We start from the raw sequence: 18,153 nt of genomic DNA, 5'->3' as shown, positions 1-18,153 counted from the left end.
TACTGCCCCTGCAGAAGTCATGTTCAGGAACATCATTTGCTGTGTTCTCCCCACCTTCCAGAGTTGCCCAAGCAGATAACTGACTGACATCTGGCAGCCAGAACTCTTTAAACCAGTGTAAAGAAGAGGTCTGAATGACTACATAGAAAAGGAAAGAGAAATATATTATATCAACAGAAAAAAATTCAAAAGCATTATACTATCTTATCTATTTCAAACTAGTAGGGTCATCTGTAAGTCCAGTAGCAGGTACCCACAGAGCGCACACCTCTGTATGAAAGAATGAAAGAGCTTATCTTCCACATGTCACGTACAAATACACATTTCTCCAACCCAAGGAAAGGGCAAGTCTGAAAAAAAAATCTTCTCAGTCAATGAACTTAAATAAGATAGGACTAGAATCTATCTAATTTTCTTGGGACAAGAAGTCAATAATGATGTAACACCTCCAAACTGAAACCAAGGAACATTTTATTTCACTTAAGAATTAGAATGACCTTGCTGAAGAGCAGTTTAGCAAAAAGGGAATTTACAAGAGATGTCCACATTTAACCTAGAATTTTCTACAGCGTTCACTTCTCAGACACTTGAGCTTTGAACCCTAAGGAAGGAGGCTGTGTGTCACCTATTTGCACAGATCTATTGCAATACAGCTGTAATCCTAAAATGGGGCTCTTGATGCAAATAAACACCATCAAAACCACCAATTCAGCCTTCCACAAAACTTAGACAGAACTGAAAACATATCATTACAAGCAATCTTTTCTTTACAGAACATAAGAATAACGCTAAACTCTGTATGACCTAGTGCAATGAGGAATATGCTCAGACCTCATCGTACTGTTAAAGGTCTGATGAGACACAGATATTCAAAGACAAGAGTAACAACAATGCAAAAATGAATGGTTATATCCAGTTAGCATTCAGTAATTTTCAAATTTAAAAAATTAAGGGTGATGTACGCTCATTTCCAATAGAAAAGTCAGTGAAGTGCAATGATTAACTTCTCTCAGTCCATTTAAAAATTCAAGCCTCACTCACTAATCAAGCTGAACTTAGAAAACCTAAGATACTGCCTCAAACCAAAACCTGCCCTTCTGCTCTTGCAAGTTTCCTCTCCCATAATATAAAGTTGGTTGAAAATGGGTATCAAACATCCATTTTGATTACAGTAAAGGACTATTATTCACCTTCCCTTAAATTCACCTATTAGGCATTTCTTCTTTTTGGTGAGCTCCTAGAAAACAATAAACATTTTCTAGTTTCCTGAAGATGTTTTTGCAGTTGATAGATAAAACAGCATGTGAGGTTGCCTTGAACTGCTCTTCATCAGAGAGCTCTTCATTCACGTTAAATATTTCATTTTCTCTTATTCCAGTTGAAAACCAAAAGAACCACATTAAAAGGTATTCAACAAAATCACCTTTTATCAGTAGGCAGAGATGCCCATTGGTTTAATAAATCCACTGATTAAGAAATTTCTTCACTGAAGATAAGTGAAGACCTGCTGGGCGTCACAATGGTCATTATCTTTTTTTCTGTCACTGAATGGGTCTGAATATGAATTGGCTAACAGGGTGTGAAACTAGACAATGCAAATACAGAAGAAAGCAAACTTAGCATATTGTGATTACAAGGACTGTTTATTCTGCAGCAAATTTATTCAAGTAGATGTGAAATACTTCCACATTTGTCACAAATACCACAGAAATTCAGGCCAGAGACAAGAGGAAAGGCATGATGTATCTTCACAAAACAAAGCTAATGTGGTAGAAATAAAAAGTTGAAACAGTTGTATTAGTTCTTCAAGAAAAGAAGGTGATAGTAAAGATAAGGCAGTTACAGGATCATCAAATTTTGTTACCTTCAGCCTGCTGATCTGAGGGACCTGTTCTCAAAGACAAATGAAGATCAACAATTTACACATGCTGGAGTGCCTGCAGGGTGCTCTCCAAAAGAAGTGAGCAGAGCACTCTCCAGCAGAGAGGCAGTGAGCAGAGCTTGCCACTAAGTATATGATAGTTCTGGTATCTTCTCATTATGTCATCTCTTCCCCACCCTCATCTCTTTTGGCCCAGGACTAGCTTTCATGTGTGTTTACAAAGCCTGATTGCTTTCGGGGCCTGTAGATCTCAGTTAAATACAAGTAATAAACTGACACTGCTGCAGGTCATTATACTAAAACGTGCATAAACCACGCAAATGTTTTTCAGCAAATAGGCTAAGGGAAAGATGATACTTTGATAAAAAGCATTTGAAAATTTTACTTTAAAACCATAAAGATTAAAATAAACCATCTTTCAAGTTTTAACACATGCTAACAGGTACCTAACAGTCATAGGACTACATCAACCGCAAGAGAACACATGAGGGAAGCAAAGCAGCTCAGAGGAAACATCTCACTGAGAAAGCAAGCAATCCAGACTTTTCCAGGACCTTAAAAGGTCTTTCTCAGATGCCTGGACTTTTACCAGTGTATTGTCCTTGAAACTTACCTTGGAACACCACCTTTTACAACAGCCTCTGACTTGTGGGTGTCTTAATGAATCTGAAACTCACATCTCATTCTAACTGCTACAAGATGAAAGCAGCTTTCGAGCAGTCACTTAATACAGGTAATTTATCATAATATGCTCGGGAGTACCTTGGAATGTTACCTTAATAAAGAGATGGTGTAGCACCCTCAGATATATTACGGTTGTGACACAAACTGAATGTTCTTTCTTCAGACTTCTAAGCATGAGAGCATATGGAGTATTTGTCTGACGAGATTTAGAGATTTATCTGAATAGCAGACATTACTTATAAGAACAAATACTGGATGAATCAAGGAGCATGTATAGGGAGTGTTTAATCTTTAGCATGCCAGTTTGAAACCATAAAGGTCAATTGAAAACAAACGTCTATGTGATGCTAAGTTTAGAGAGCCTACAAAATGAGTCAGTACATAGTCCAATTCTTTCAGAAACTGCTGCTATATTTTATATCATTGTTGGTAAAGGGCAAAATATGATTAAAACCAAAGGTACACTAAACTCTACATGAAGGTTAAGGCAATAAAAGTATTAAAAAGTGTTACAAAGTATTATAGAAGTGTTATAAAAGTAATCTTCTGACAACAAAGACTGTTAATCTGTTCCCTTCACAAGCCAATAAAGTGATACTGTAACTCCCTATGCTACTGCTACTGGTGACTTCAATGAAAACATCCTTTTACCACGTTTGAACATATCCTGCATCTTCTTCAATAACACCACCTTTTTCCCTATCAGCTGAAATACGTGCAACAGATGAGCACTTTTAAAATTAAATGCTGCATTCAACACTATGAAAAATTACAATTTTTTTTAATCTCCGTGTTCTTCACTAAAACATAAAAGTCATGTGAAAGCTCATACCTGAGGCCGCATCCTTGGGTTCCATCTGACGTAGTAGTTCACCCATAGTTCCAAATGGTTCAGACTGGCAACAGGATACAGGACATGGTTTTCATAGTTTACGTAGAAAGGATTTGTGAACTCATCTATCTGGCTGTTTATATACGACCACAGCGATATGGTCTTTGTGCTTACCTCCTGATTGAAAAAAAAGAAAATTATATGGACTGCAAAACCTTAAAATATGAGGTGAATATCTACATATCAGTAATTCTCTCTGCGAAATTTACCCTATCTACTAGAAAACTGCAAGCACTCTGAGAACACTTCCAGTAGCTCATCATTAAACAGCCTTAAAACTTTAGCAAAACATTTGAACACTTATTCTGGTCTAAGGCTAACTGAGAAAAGAGATTCAGGCATATTATTTTCAGAGATACTAAGGTCGAGTTGAGCAAAAGCAAGCTGTATTGCTTGTAATGTACAGCAATTTTTACAGCTACTTAAATATATAGTTGTACACTGACCAACTAAAGAAAAGATAAAATTAAATTAGCTTTGACAAGAAAATCAGTGTAGAGATATGTGGTTTGGAAGATCCAAAACAGCATCTGTGAAAAATAATTATATAGTTCTCCCACTCACGCTATTTACTCCTATCCATTGGATATTATGCTTTAACATGCCTATTTTATCTTTATTTGCACTTCTGAAAGTTGTATTATACTAAATGTAATCAGCATAATCATGGTTAGATCAAAGATTGGAAACCTGAACTTACATCAGATTCATCTTGCAATTTTACACTCCTTCAGTGTTGTAAAGCATGTGTTTCTACTACCACTGTGTCTTAAATTGCATTTCTTTATTGAGAATTGCATCTGACTATTCATTTATGAAAGCAAGCTGTGTGGAAACCCTGCATTTGCTGAGAACATGTTATTCAGCTCCATCTTGTGGTATTTACATGCAACTTTTCCCCTACAGAAGCAGTAGAGACAAACCAAAAAAATAGCAAGGCTAAATATGGCAAGGAATTGTTACTTGCTTTAAAAAATATGAAGTATTAAAAACAACAAAGCCAAAAGTAAGCAAAAGTGTACTTGGAATATTAACAAACTTGGGGTTTTTTTTCCCCAAACTCAAAGTATTTCATTGAGTCCTAACTTCATTCATTTAGGTATTTTAAATTTCCATAGTCTTCTACCATGAGTTCCATCTAAATATGTCCTGAAGTGACCTGCAAAGTCATCCATAGGAGTTCCCTTGGAAATAGTGAAAGAAATGCTAATATAATTTGATAATGATTATTTTAAATTGTGTATGTTGTCTAGAAATATCTGAAAGAGGACTTCCTAAAAGCCTCAAACCCCCGAACAGGTAATAACTAAAGAAAAGTAAGTGCCACCTCATTTAATAGCAGGGCATTCAGTATACATTTCTCATACCATGAAATTTCATTTCCACATTGTCTTTTAAGACTATGTGACAAATGTATCCAAAAACACAGCTCTGATGTTCTTAGGTCTTATATTCTAAGCATGTATTACACTAATCACTTACCTCTTTTAATCTCTCTTTTTCACAGTTGCACAAGAAAGTCCCAAAGAGACAACTGTAAAGGTGATCCAGAACGGTGATCAAAAATAACTCGTTGAACTCAAAGGCTGCAGGAAACTGAAATTAAAAAATGGTAAAATTACTTTAAACTTTATTTTAAGCAGTGTAGAAAGGAAGAAACCCAGACGTAAGAAATAACCAAAATATTGGGATATGATTTTTTTTCTTATTTAGTGATTATTTTCAGGAAAACTCAGCAATTTCAGTAACTCCCATTGCAATAATACATTTCACCTACATACTTCTTTATAAATACTCCTCCGAGACAAACCTCACATTCATTGTGCAAGTATACTAGAATACAAACATAGAAACATTAGCTAACATGAAACTGGTGACACAAAGCAATCCATTTGAAGGAGCTGTAACAGTGTTCTGTTCTAAGCCACCCCAAACTGTCTTCAACATATGCTTTATTTCTTTTGTTACAGGTCAATAAATCATTGGGGGGCGGGGGGAAAGAAAAAAGATGATGATGATATTTAAGAGTTTTATTTCCTATTCTAACATGCAATGAATTGGATAATAAAGACTACTGCACGTACAATGTGCTTAACATATATTTAAAATGTTTCTTTCACTTTCTACCCAAGTTGAATTTACCATCAGCTATGTACAATAAGCCTCTAATCGCTCTTCTTTTATATTGGAAAGTAAATCCTGTACATCTGAAATGAAAGAACTGTCATTCCACTGAGCGCCACTAGGTATTTTATTCACAAGCAGAGGTTACCTGACACATTCTAGGGAAAAGAGTTAGAAATTTGAAACCACTCAAAATGTTTAAGATATATCTTAATCTGTAGTGCTCTAAAAATCATAAAGAAGGAAATTAATGCAAACTGCATGGGGTGCTACCTATTCAGATGGAAAAGGTCCTTCTTCGATCAAATTTTATGATAGGACTACATACGGCAACTGCTTGATGTGTCAAAATAACTTTGCATTCATTATGACAAGGGTCTCAAACACAGATACGGAATGATAAACATTTAGGAAAAAAAAAATTTAGAACACTAAAGGAAAACTTTAGAAGTAGCATTTCTCTCGTTATCATCAAAGAGAATGTTATAAGAGACTAATTTTCAGGACAAATGAAACAAATTTTGTTCATTTCTACTAAAAGAGTAAATCTTTACAGAAGCCTAAAATGCAAAGTTATAGATTCATAAGGATGAATTTCCTGCTATACAGAGAAATCTCACGTCAATATTCAGATCCAAAGAAAGCAGCAGACTGGTTTCTGTTATGTGCCACTGAAGAATACTGAACACCTTGGCATGAGCGACTCAAGAGCTACTTTAAAGGAAAAAAAAAAGACGACAAGTATAGCTAGGAGGAAAAATGCAGCAATTGGGACTGCGGATGAACTAGCTCATCCAGAAACCCCTCTTCAGTGTCATCTGTGATTTATGAAGGGCAAATATTTATTCATGTTGAAAGTAAAGAGTTGAATAACACACAATGGGTGTGCTTGTATTAAACCCAAAAGATCCAAGTTTAAAGCAAAGTTCTTTTGAAAGAAGATTGATTTAAGTCAAAATTGCAAAAACATTCTCTTTCCAAGACTTCTCAAGCTAAAATATATCAACTTTCAACTGAAAATTTTGAGTAAGGAAATTATCAATATCATGGCTCACAATACGAATGGGAGCCTTCCTTCTTCTGACTCTGCTACAGATTACGCACTGTTCAACAGCACGGCATGCTCACACTGGGGCTTCTCTCTCAAATCACTGGTTTGTTTTCAGTTACCTAGCCATTTGTTTTCATGAAACATATAGGAACTTAAGATGATTAAGTTCTCTTTTTCAGTCATGTTCAAAAGTTATCACTTGCAGCACTTCCTTCTCTCTAGGAAATCATGCCAAAACTCAGTTACAATACAGTGATGTTAACAACACAGCTATGATTTTAAAACAGTATGAACAGAACTTGATAAACAGGTGTGCTGAACCGCGTCAGGAGAAAATTCAGTGGGTCTCAGACCTCGATCTCCTGCCTCCAGCCCAAAGCAGCAATCGGATACAGGGAGCAAAAATAATTTGCAAAGGATCAAAATTGTATTTGGAAATAACTTTGAAGACAAAGCCTCTCCTAAAGGGACTCTCTTTAACTGAAAGCACTTAATGAGCCTTGTCACATTAGAGTTCTGTGTTGTGACGGGTCCATACTAATCAGATGAATGCCGACATGGCCACTATTCCAATCCAGTGAAGCATATTCAAAATTCCATACATCAGTGGTTGCACTCCAACTAATTTATTAATAAGTGATAGCACTTTCTTGAAACCCTGTCTTTGGATACAAGAGTTGTACTGTTGGAGCTGATGTATCAAGACTGTAAAGCTTCTATTACTGCTGCTGAAAAATCACTGACCTAAAAATGCTTTCCTCTGTAGTTCCAAGCCCATTAGCGTCTGTTTGAAGATTCAGGTGGAAAAATTCCCCAAATGAAAATTTACTTCTTGTCAAATCCACTAATTGTGAGAGAACACATGGGTCATTAAAATCTTGCACTTGATGCTACTGGAGTTGTTGGGGGTTTTTGTAAAGGAGGTATTTAAAAGAAGAATTCTCTTGTTTAAAAGCCTGATGATGCAAAGTGGCATCTGATTCAGAGACATGCTAAATAAACTTGCTTTTTAATCAATGAACTCGTTCTCTACTACAGTAACATTTAAAGTTGAAACACTTTGCAGAATAGTTCTTATGATTGTGGAATTGGACTGAATCAGGTTAACTGAACACTAGATATCGTAACAGAGTACACTACTCAAACTAGTGAAAAATGCATCTCTGGCAACAGATGACAACCGGTAACAAATAGGATGCAACTTTCTACCAGCTTTAAACATACCTTCCTCCTATCCAGGTACTGTGCATGAAAGGCAGAAAGCGACTATTTGAGCTGCAGTGCTACATGCAAATCTTAAGTTTTGTTTCATTTTTAACAGGGCATCAGTATTTCATCAGATCACATGTGGCCTTTCCAATCTGACATCTGCTATTCAAAATCACCAGAATTTACTAACAGAGGACGGAAATTACTTCACCATATGTTTTTTATTAAAATCTGATATCAATGTACTTCTCTCAAGTTCTCTATTACTGTATTTGTGTGTCATGAAGACCATAAAAAACAAGGGAAAATATAAGGCTGTCAAGGATTAAGTTTCATTGTCTGAAGCTATCTGAAAATCTGTATCTTAGTGGGAAGTTAGAGATTCTCTCACTGTATTAAGTCAACTGTTTTAAGAGTGTAATTCTCAGAACCCAAAAGAGAAAATTTGCTGGCTTTCAGCCCATGCCCAAACCCAAGCCCTGACACCCTCCTGCAGTCATTAACACTTATTTGAGCTTTGGAACATTTCACATATGTTTACCATGGATTCTAAAGCACGAAATTAGCACTGTTTTATGAGCAAGTGATCTATACAATGATAAAATAGAACCCTGGTTTTCATAGGTCCATGTCAAGGTAATCACAATCGTCAAATCTATTCTCTAGGTGTTGAAGTCAACTAAAAAATAAAAATAAGTAGGCAAGAACTCTCTAAGAACGACATTTTCAATTTTTTTCCTGCTGTAACATTAATGATTTTTCAATGCCACTGCTGCTCATGAACTTCAGAACAGTTTCTGGACCCAGGTTTTGAACAGATGTGGTACTGGCAAAATGCTTCACAGATTCCCCCTACCACCACCCATCCCTTTTTTTTTTTTTTTTTAAACTAGAGGGAACTAAACTGTTTATAGCAAGAAATAGGAGGCAGCAAGGGAGATCACAAAAATAGAAGAGGCTGCTCTCAATTAAGGATCTCCCCAGAGGACTTTTGTTCCTACCAGGTGTTTAGAACTGCTTCTCTTTTCTATTGTTACTGGCTTTCCTCTGAGAGAGGGACAGAATTTTTAATTTTTTTTTTTCTCCAGCCATACTAAACAGCACATTAATGCTGAAATACAGATACACAGAAAGTCTTCAAGGGACTCTGGACAAGGGCCCAGTATTACAGCAGGGAACTTTCATAAAGCACCAAAGACGACTGTTTTGAATACAAGTTTTGGAAACTATGATGTAAGTTTTTAAGAACCATGTTCAGAACAAGAAGACTAAGGTAAGAGATCTGGGAGTGCTAGCACCATATGGAACCACACTGTTACCCTTCTCTCTTCAAAGCAAATCACATACTATACAGACTTCAGTACAATAGCTTTTACCGTAACAGCACAGATCTATGTTAGGCTTCAAGGAGGAAAAAAAAAAAAAAAAAAAAAAAGGAAAAAGGAGTCAAGCACTTCTAATTTACTTGGAAATAAAGCCTTCATGTGGACAACCTATTTCAGTAACCCCATTAAAGAACAGTAATATAAAAGCTCAGAAAAATCTTAAGTTTATGCTCATGGAGATACAAATAAGGAAAAGGAAGGCTAAAGCCATTCTATAATTTAACATATTCAGAAAAAAAATTGAGAATTTTAATATTTTTATGTCTTAAATATCACTAATTTCAAAGATGTCCCCTGATCCAGAGGTAAAAGTGTGTTGGAAGTAAGAAAACTTACCTGAGAATAGGTTTGTATGTTAGAAATGCTGTTCTATATGCATAATGATGCAACATTAACTGACATTTCACATTTGAGACATACATAGAAGAACTCTCTCTTCCCTTCAGTTCACAATCAGCCTGGATTTTTGCTGTTTCTTAAGGACAATATAAATCCATACGAACATTTATTCCACCAGTGAAAATGCAAAACAAATCATTTATCTCATCAATAACCCTCATTTAGGTAATCAGAGAATCCTTTGAAAGCCTATTTTAAACAAAAAGGAATCCTGGTATTTTGGTTTCAAGTCAATACTTCTACTCTAGCTCCTTGCACCTCACTGAGCAAAAAGTTTCCCTATGCGTGCATGGTGCAGCCACAGCATGACCAACTTCAGGAAAACATGCTACCGGCTCTGCAAAGGAATGTGCTCTCCTACATGAGTTACATTTCCAAGATAAAGACTAAGACCTTACAGAAATATACTCTTAAGCATCTTACCTGCTTTGTCATTTGCCAAACACAGTCAATGAACTGAAGGAAAATGGGAGATCTGTCTGCATCAGCATGATCATCATCTCCATGTCCTACTCGCTGAAAGTCAAAACAAACTTCATTTCAGTCTAGTGTATTTACAGTACCATCCCAACACTTTAAAACTGAGTGACTCTTAAATAGGTTCCAAAGGTGAACAATATAAGCAGATCTTCCCTAATGCTAACCTGTATTTTTCAACTACTAAAAATGCACCCCAATATTCACTTGTGGACATGCCTTTGCTGTTGAGCAGAGCTGGAAAGACGCTTGGTCAACAAAGCTGTGCCTGTTGTTTCCCCATCTTTTATTGCACAGCCATTTATTTCTACCAGTGGGTCAAACTGGTAGGTGTTTACAAAGGCTGTACTGAAACAATTATTCCATATCTAGCTGCCATAACTACATGTCATTTCTCCTAAACCATCTTAGAGTCAGAGCCCACAAAATGTCCTAATAATTTATGTCCTAATTCCCCACTAGCCCATGTGTTAAATAAACACTTCAACCTTAAATCAGAGTAATGGTTCCAGCAATTTTACCTTCTAGACACCTTAATTGTTTTCTTTGTTTCTCCATTCATAAGATTGTTTAAGATGAAGCAATGTGTTACAATCCCTCTTCCTCATAAAAAAGCCATGTGATTTTTTTTAACCATTATGTTCAAGCCACTTAATTCTTATTTACTTTATATTATACCCCACACACAGATTTCCTGTCAAAAATGAACAGGTCACAATTCTCAGACACACTCACACCATTAAAAGAAGGACACCAGAGATAATAACTAAAATGCAGCAGAGTACTGTGAGAAAACATGCTATTTAAAATAAAAGCCTTGAAGGTGACCATTGCAAATGCTTACCATTGCAAACCGGTGTCCAAAACTTATCCATTCTTTCTCTATAAGAACTTCAAATCCCTTGATAGTTCTGTAATAGCTGTCCAGCATAAGCATAGCTAGTGCAGTAAGCTGTGCAGTTCGATCCCAACCATCACTGCAATGTACAACTACAGATGTTTTACCAGATTCAATTTTATCTGCAATTCTTACTGCTCCGGCAAGAAGCATCTTAAATAAACAAAAATAAACAAACAAGCATATTAAATACTAACCAAAACTCTATCAAAAGAAAAAGAGTTATAATTTTACACTCTTAAGGTTAACATATTTTCAATTTTCAGATTAATTACATAATCATCTGGATGACATTGCTTTGAATTAGAGATTCCCAAATGGTGGTATGCATACTCCTAGAGGTACAAAAACTGCGTGCACTCTGTTGACCAGGAGAGAGTTCTTACCGGCTCTCCATTATTAGTAGCAGACAGCAAAAGAACCTGGGAATCCCTTCTCTAAATTAAATCTGAAATTCTGTGTCATGAGGAAAAGACACAAATACTGTAACCTATTCCAAAGGCTGAAGGTTCAATGTTTTCAAAGTTCATTTTCACAGTAATCAATCACTCTTTCTTCCTCAGCTTTCAGTTCTCAATTACTAAGTTTAGAGAAAGGGACAAACTATCTAGCTAATCTAAATCAAAACACAACCCAAACACACCCAGAAACCCCTGGCTGGGAGCCTGTGTTGATTTGCTGGTGCCTGAAGTATACATTGTACTCAACTCATGAGCAGACCCTTAATAGTGTGGATTCAGAAGCATGCTGGAGAGCAAAAAGATGGAGATGCCACAGGACCGATATCACCTGTATGAACTACTTAATTCTTCTCCCCCACAAAAAACCTTCTCTTGTTCTCTTATGCCACTCCAGCTTTTTAAAAAACTTGAATAATCTCTCTCCTGTGAAGGTTTGTCTCTGTCTTTGTAACATGACCTATCATGGCACTGAAAAATACACGAAAAAAACCAACCACTAGAATAGAACCACAGGAGAAATTCCTATTCTGCATTCCAACACCAGAAGATGGAATCTTGCAAAATACTTGCATTTTCCCCTTCCCAGACATGTAAAAACACCTTCTGGGAAGTAGGAAAGCCAGTAACCACTGCAGAAGCTGTACACAAGACCAGTCTTCAAAGTTATTTCAATAACCATGCTTTAGAGGCAATTCTCATTGATCGTATCTTTTATGGTAAAACTAAAGGGTGCCAGGATGGAAATATCAGGAAACAAAACAAAAGCGTCTATGGGAGAATGGAGCTTGTGGTCTGAACTAGTTAATTGCCAATTTCTTCAGTTACAAAGCTCCACTTTGTAAATATTAAATATTAAAACAGTTCGGTCTTCAATAAAAGCAGAAAACTTTTCTATATAACATACAGGTATGCAATAGCTTGCTCTAAATTGTCCTAAAGAGAACACAGATGCCTCTGAAGGAGTACAGCTGAAAATAAAAAGACAGAACAGATACAGGCAATAAGCAGAGAATAGGAGACAGAAAACAGAGTTACTATTAATTCAGTAAATATCTGTGGAGTAGGTGAAGCATTTTATTCTACCTTGGACAAAAGCCTTTAGAAAACAGCTTCCTCCACAAACTATTATTTTTTTTATAGATGTTTCAAAACTTAGCAATCATCAGTATTTCAGTTAGGGCTCCTAATGAATAACTGGCTTTAGATTGGCTTAGAAAATGAGAACTGGTTTAGAAATAATTAATAGCACAAGTTCTATCCTGAAAGGCAGAAAATGCCCCGGAGGGCATGAGGAAATATCCTGGGTGTACAAAAATCACTAAGTGACCCTACTCCTGTTGTTACTACTGTCTTCACACACACAGAACGTTACTGGTGCCTCTCCAGACACTTCTGGATCATCTTCAAAGTGCTGTGGCTGCCCAGGGCTAGGAAGGTGAATTTCCAGTAAAGCATCACATTAAACTGGGATACAATCACACTGGTCTAAGCCCGGAAAACAGAAGATGCGTTAGAGTAAAGCTGTGGATTTGTTAATTGCTGTTACAAGCCAAATCAAATAGGTAGGAAGCCAAGCAATCTTGGATAAAAGCACCAGGAGATACTATCAACATTGTTAACACAGTAATGGCAGCTTTTAAGAAATCAGGCTGCAGCTTGTGCTGTTAATACCGTAACCTGAAGTATCATGTAAGGGACAGGTTCATGAAGAATATTACATGTGTGTCAACTCTATAAAATAATTTAAATGAAATTTCACATTGCTGTGCAATTGTCATCTGTGCAACAGATCAAGGTCTGCTTCTGACATGGAAGTCAACGTCAATGAAAGGTGACCACTGGCTCAAACAACACCACTTTTAAAAATAGACTATTGTATTTAATGCCAGGCTGATAAGAAAAGGTTTCCAGATACTCAGATTCCCAACGCTGTTTGACATAGGCCAACTTCAAGAGAGCAAGAAAATTAAACTATTCCCAAAAGATCATTAAATTTGTTTAATTCTTAATTTAAGCATTTGCTCCCTCTACCGGTTCTCCTGCAGCAGTTAGCAAGCACTAGTTAACAGAAAAGTAAAACTAATGAACAATCCCAAACACGTTTTGCATGAGTGACATTTGAGCCAGTTGCTAATAAAACAAATTCCACTCCATCCATATTCATCATAAACAGGGGAGTGAATGTGGTAATGAAATAATCTATTCTAAAAGCATTTCAGAGGTTAGTGAAACAGACTGTAAAACTGAGTATGGTAGTGATTTATTTTAATATTATGTTAAATAATAGAGCAGATTATGACCCAGTAGAGCACTGGCTATAAACAGCCCGTGAAAACGTAGGTGCCCGACACATGAATGCTAACATTGCATTGAAGGAGGGAAGGATGAGAAAGACTGCAGAATTTACAGTCAAGTCCTTTTGGCAGTTGTTCAAATATAATCTGAAGTTCCCAGGGCATTCTTCCAAAAAGCAGGGATAACCCTGGACTGCTCACAAACATTCCCTCTCAAGAAAATCAAACATTGTCCAACACTAAATATGATACTGCGCTATCAGGAATTAACTCATTACCTACCAATACATAAAACAGGAAATACAAAGTTATTACGGAATGCTTAAAATGCTATGTTCTAACTGACCATTCAAAAATTAAGCTTTTTTACAAGATTATCCTGATCAAAGCAACGCGCTTAAATCTAGTCATTATTTTAGTAATATTTTCAGAAATGCAATTTAAAAACATGGTTTAAAAAAACAATTGATTTTTCACATCAAAAGTATTTTACCCTTATATATTCCAGCCAATGCGTGGAGTCCACATTTGATAACCACCGAGTCTCATCAATAGTAGGATAAACTATTTCTTTAAGTTTACGCAGGGATTCTCTCATTACGTGTATATTATGAATTTCCAGAAATACCAGCTCTGCATTTGGGTAGGCACTTTCACTTTCATACCCTCCACCTTTTGCCTGTCATTCAAAAAGTAAAAACAGATGAAAAAAAAGAACATGTACAGGACTTCAGTACAAGGTTGAGTTATTTTGGTCAGGGTTCAGGATTTTCTGAGAGAAAGGATTATTTTAGCACTAATAAAAATGTATTTTTGGCTTTTGTTTTTCTAAGAAGCACTAGGGTATTTTTTTTAGGTGAAAGAAATTCTAAGTGTAATAGGCTACATTTGATAATACATCCATATACCTTCCCCTTTATACTACCGAAATCTTTGGTCTTCTGTGGGCTTTACTGCGTGATTTCTCAGCTATGTCTTCATGCTGCCTTCAATTCCTGGCAGCCTTTCCAAAATGCTACAAGCAACTTATGTTCATTCCCATGCCCTCTTTAGAGACCCTTTTTTATCTCTTTTTGACATCAAGTTCTCCTCATCCTCATCTCTTACTCAACCTTCAGCCTTGTAATGAAGATAGAACTATTAATGCTAGTTATGATACCAGCCTACCTTGTTTGTATCTGCAACACTATTCTGTCTGGCATCAAAGATGATAAGTTTATGTGACTGAGCATTGGCATCCATTATTGTCTGCAAATATTTTTCATCTTCTTTGCAACGCTTATCATTTGGGCCTACAGATGGCTGACTGCATCGTGTTATCGTTGCTTGGCTCTCAGGATGAATCCAGGATAACACCTGGAATAAAAGAAAATTATTTTAGTTTACTACACTAGTATTAAAGCAGCAGGCCAGAGTGCAATTAGACAATCACACTGCCTACATAGCATTATTTCCTGGCAAATCAGCAAATGCAAATTTAAGGACGAACTGATGCAAAACCATATTGACAGCACACTAGCACTGCTCATCCCAAATCTGAGCTTGAAATACAAAGTGATTCGAAACATCTTAGCTTTTATTTCTAATAAAATATAAGGCTGGTACTGCAACTTACTAATTAGAAAAAAAAAGAACAATGGAGGAAGAAAAACTGCTTCCATGTGGAAGTCTATGGACCTGTATACTACACTGCTAAGCAGATCTATAGCACGAAAACTGCCACAATCTAACATATTTAAAGGGGTTCTTATGCTACCTGCAAAACTTGTCTATTCTCAAGAAAACTGCTATGGCTGTAGCACATTCCACACCAAATCAGAACACAAGCTAATATGTGAATTAGCACCAGATACCATTATGGCTTAGAAGTGTTAACTCCAAAGAAAATTTTATTACATGGCACAATAACCAAGCAATTAAGACTCACAGTTGAATTGCTCTCTTCAGTTCTAAACCCATCAAGCCTAATTCTTCTTTCTTTGCCCCCCACCCCTTTCAGGAAGGGAGCCAGCCCACTGTTATTTTAAAAAAAAGCCTAAAAGAACTCTGATAATTTCTTATAAGCTACAATTAGTAGAGCACTTATATCTCCTTGTAAAAGTTTCACTTACTGGAACTCTGCCTTTTGCTCTAAATGCTGCCACTTTTGAGAGGTCATCATCCTTCACGCTGGTTGGCACAACAAGAACAGCAGGATATGTATCACAAAGCTCATAGCTGCTGTTAATTTTGGATATTTTCCAACTCTCATTGGGCAAGCCCTGTATGAAAGCAAAATGTTACATATCTTAGTTTGGAGCGATGAAAATTTTTATATGCTACATACTTTTTTAAAAAAAAAGTGTGCCCACATATTTAAATAAGCTATAAACTTTAGGTCTTCACATTGAACCATAAACCAAAACACTGAAAGTCTTTTCTATTTATTTTCTTTAAAACTGATATATAAAATAAACATTTGAATAGGCTGCACACTCAGGTAAAAAGTGATCACATAGTAAAATAAAAATACTTTTGCAACTAGAAAACTAGATTTACAACAACAAACTACAGTTACTCTTCTGTTTAACGCTGCTTATTCAAAACGAAATTTTTATAAAGCCTGTATTTTCTAGAAACAGCACTTGGAAAATGTGGATTTAAGAATGCATGTTAAGATAGACCAGTTTGCTCAAGTACTCAGCACCTGTTACCTCCATCAACTTTAGCCAGTGCTCAACACTCTCCAAGTCAGGCCACTTGCATTTTATTATCTAAACATGAGATCTAGACAGTCTCTGTATGTAGCTAGAGCTGAAAATTTCTAGTTTTAATATTTTCTTCTTCTTTAAATGGCTCGGGGGGGTGGAGAAAAAAATAATACACCAAGTACTTGGGTAACTTACCTGCCTCTTATATTCTGCCATTGGATCATACACTTTCCAGCCATTAACAGCAAACTTTTCTTTATAGCTGAATGCAAAAAGAGGCTAAAGACAACAAAGCAAAGGCATAAATTACTGTCTAATGGGCTGTATGCACAATAAGCTCCAAAACAGGGAACCTTCTAGTATTTCAAATGTAACACTTCTAAAACTTTAACAGCAGACATAAAACCTTCAGTCAAGACTGGAAAACACTGTGCTAGAAGGAAAATGAAAGACAGTTTCCTCCTTCAAGTACATGCTATATAATTAACAAAATCAAGATAGGAAACAGTTAGAGACAGTTGAAGTTACTTGCCTGTGATCATACAACACATCAATGGCAAAGCCAGGATGACGAAATTGGTCTCCTACCCCCCAACCAGCTCCTTACCCATATAAGCAAATGAAATAGCATTCTGCAGCTAACTAATAAGACTAATTGTACCTACTTGTTGTTTTAGACAGAACTTCTAGATGGAATTATCTACTGCAGAAAATAAGAGTCAAACCTAGATCTCAAGAGTTATGTAAAAATTAACTAACTTCACCGATAGCAGGACATAGCATGAAGTTTTACAAATTAACACAAGAAAGAAACAGGGTCAGAGTAGCTTGCCTGGTCTGTAACAGATTTTATGAATCAACATTTCAATGTTTGTTATACAGCCCTTGTATTTCCCCACCTACACTTTCCAAAAAGAGAAGAGCCAGTGACAGCCTTCTCTACATCTTAAGACTTACCAGCCCATTAGAAACAGGAAATGCGCGTGTTACAAGATTTTCAAAAATCTCCAATCTGTTCTGCTCTTCCTGTTTATAGGCCAGCCGCAAATTTCTCATATCCTGTCAAAAATAAGTTACACTATTTTACTCTATGATAAATTAAAAAAAAAAAAAAAAGCAGTTACAAGAAATTTGATTGAAGGAAGGCATATATGTAGCACTAAATCACTGACATCACCTAACCCACATTAGAACAGAGTTCTGTAAGGGTTCGTATCAGATGGCTAGGATCGTCATTAGAGTTGCTTGATATAAAACCAGCCATTTTTCCTTTGAATTCGCTCTTGAGACAAAAAGCAGAAGTGTTTAAGACTGCAAGTATCATAAGAGGAATTGAAATATATTATTTAAATGAAGCAGCAGTCAAATACAGGGAACTGATCAGACAGAAAAACAGCACATGTGCATGCAGATTCCTCTTACAGAAAAATGAAATGAAAATACTTTAATATGAATAAAACTTTACCATGCCCTACCTTGCAAACTATTTCTATACCACATGAGTTGTCTCCGTGGCTCTGTACTCCAATTTTTTCAACTCTACTTATGACTCCAAGGGGAACATCAACAACAAAAGGTGGATCCTGAAATTTGTTTATAAAACAAATGAATTTTGTTACATTAGGAGGAACACAGAACTAATATTATTCATGCATGTTTCATTAGAGTCAACTATAATTCCTGTTTAATAGGCTGCTGTGGAACATC

At 36.2% G+C, this 18,153-nt stretch overlaps 1 protein-coding gene across 7 annotated transcripts in view; it reads right to left on the bottom strand.

Annotated features, from left to right (window-relative positions):
* The window catches only part of MTMR1 (myotubularin related protein 1), a 40,014-nt gene that overhangs the window by 11,321 nt on the left and 10,540 nt on the right, over positions 1-18,153 (bottom strand). For all 7 annotated transcript variants that reach the window (XM_029997127.2, XM_029997128.2, XM_029997123.2 and 4 more), the window contains 10 exons: positions 17,922-18,029; positions 17,404-17,505; positions 16,642-16,725; positions 15,868-16,017; positions 14,924-15,112; positions 14,250-14,435; positions 10,948-11,154; positions 10,050-10,142; positions 4,941-5,054; positions 3,399-3,575 (listed from right to left, as the gene is read on the bottom strand). In XM_029997127.2, coding sequence (XP_029852987.1) covers positions 3,399-3,575; positions 4,941-5,054; positions 10,050-10,142; positions 10,948-11,154; positions 14,250-14,435; positions 14,924-15,112; positions 15,868-16,017; positions 16,642-16,725; positions 17,404-17,505; positions 17,922-18,029 — 1,410 coding nt within the window. The remainder of the gene's footprint in view (positions 1-3,398; positions 3,576-4,940; positions 5,055-10,049; positions 10,143-10,947; positions 11,155-14,249; positions 14,436-14,923; positions 15,113-15,867; positions 16,018-16,641; positions 16,726-17,403; positions 17,506-17,921; positions 18,030-18,153) is intronic.

The sequence above is a fragment of the Aquila chrysaetos genome, chromosome 21 (genome assembly GCF_900496995.4).
Source record: "Aquila chrysaetos chrysaetos chromosome 21, bAquChr1.4, whole genome shotgun sequence".
Classification (NCBI taxonomy): domain Eukaryota; kingdom Metazoa; phylum Chordata; class Aves; order Accipitriformes; family Accipitridae; genus Aquila; species Aquila chrysaetos.
The sequence above is the reverse complement of the archived record's forward strand: the minus strand, read 5'-3'. Positions and strand labels throughout refer to the sequence as shown.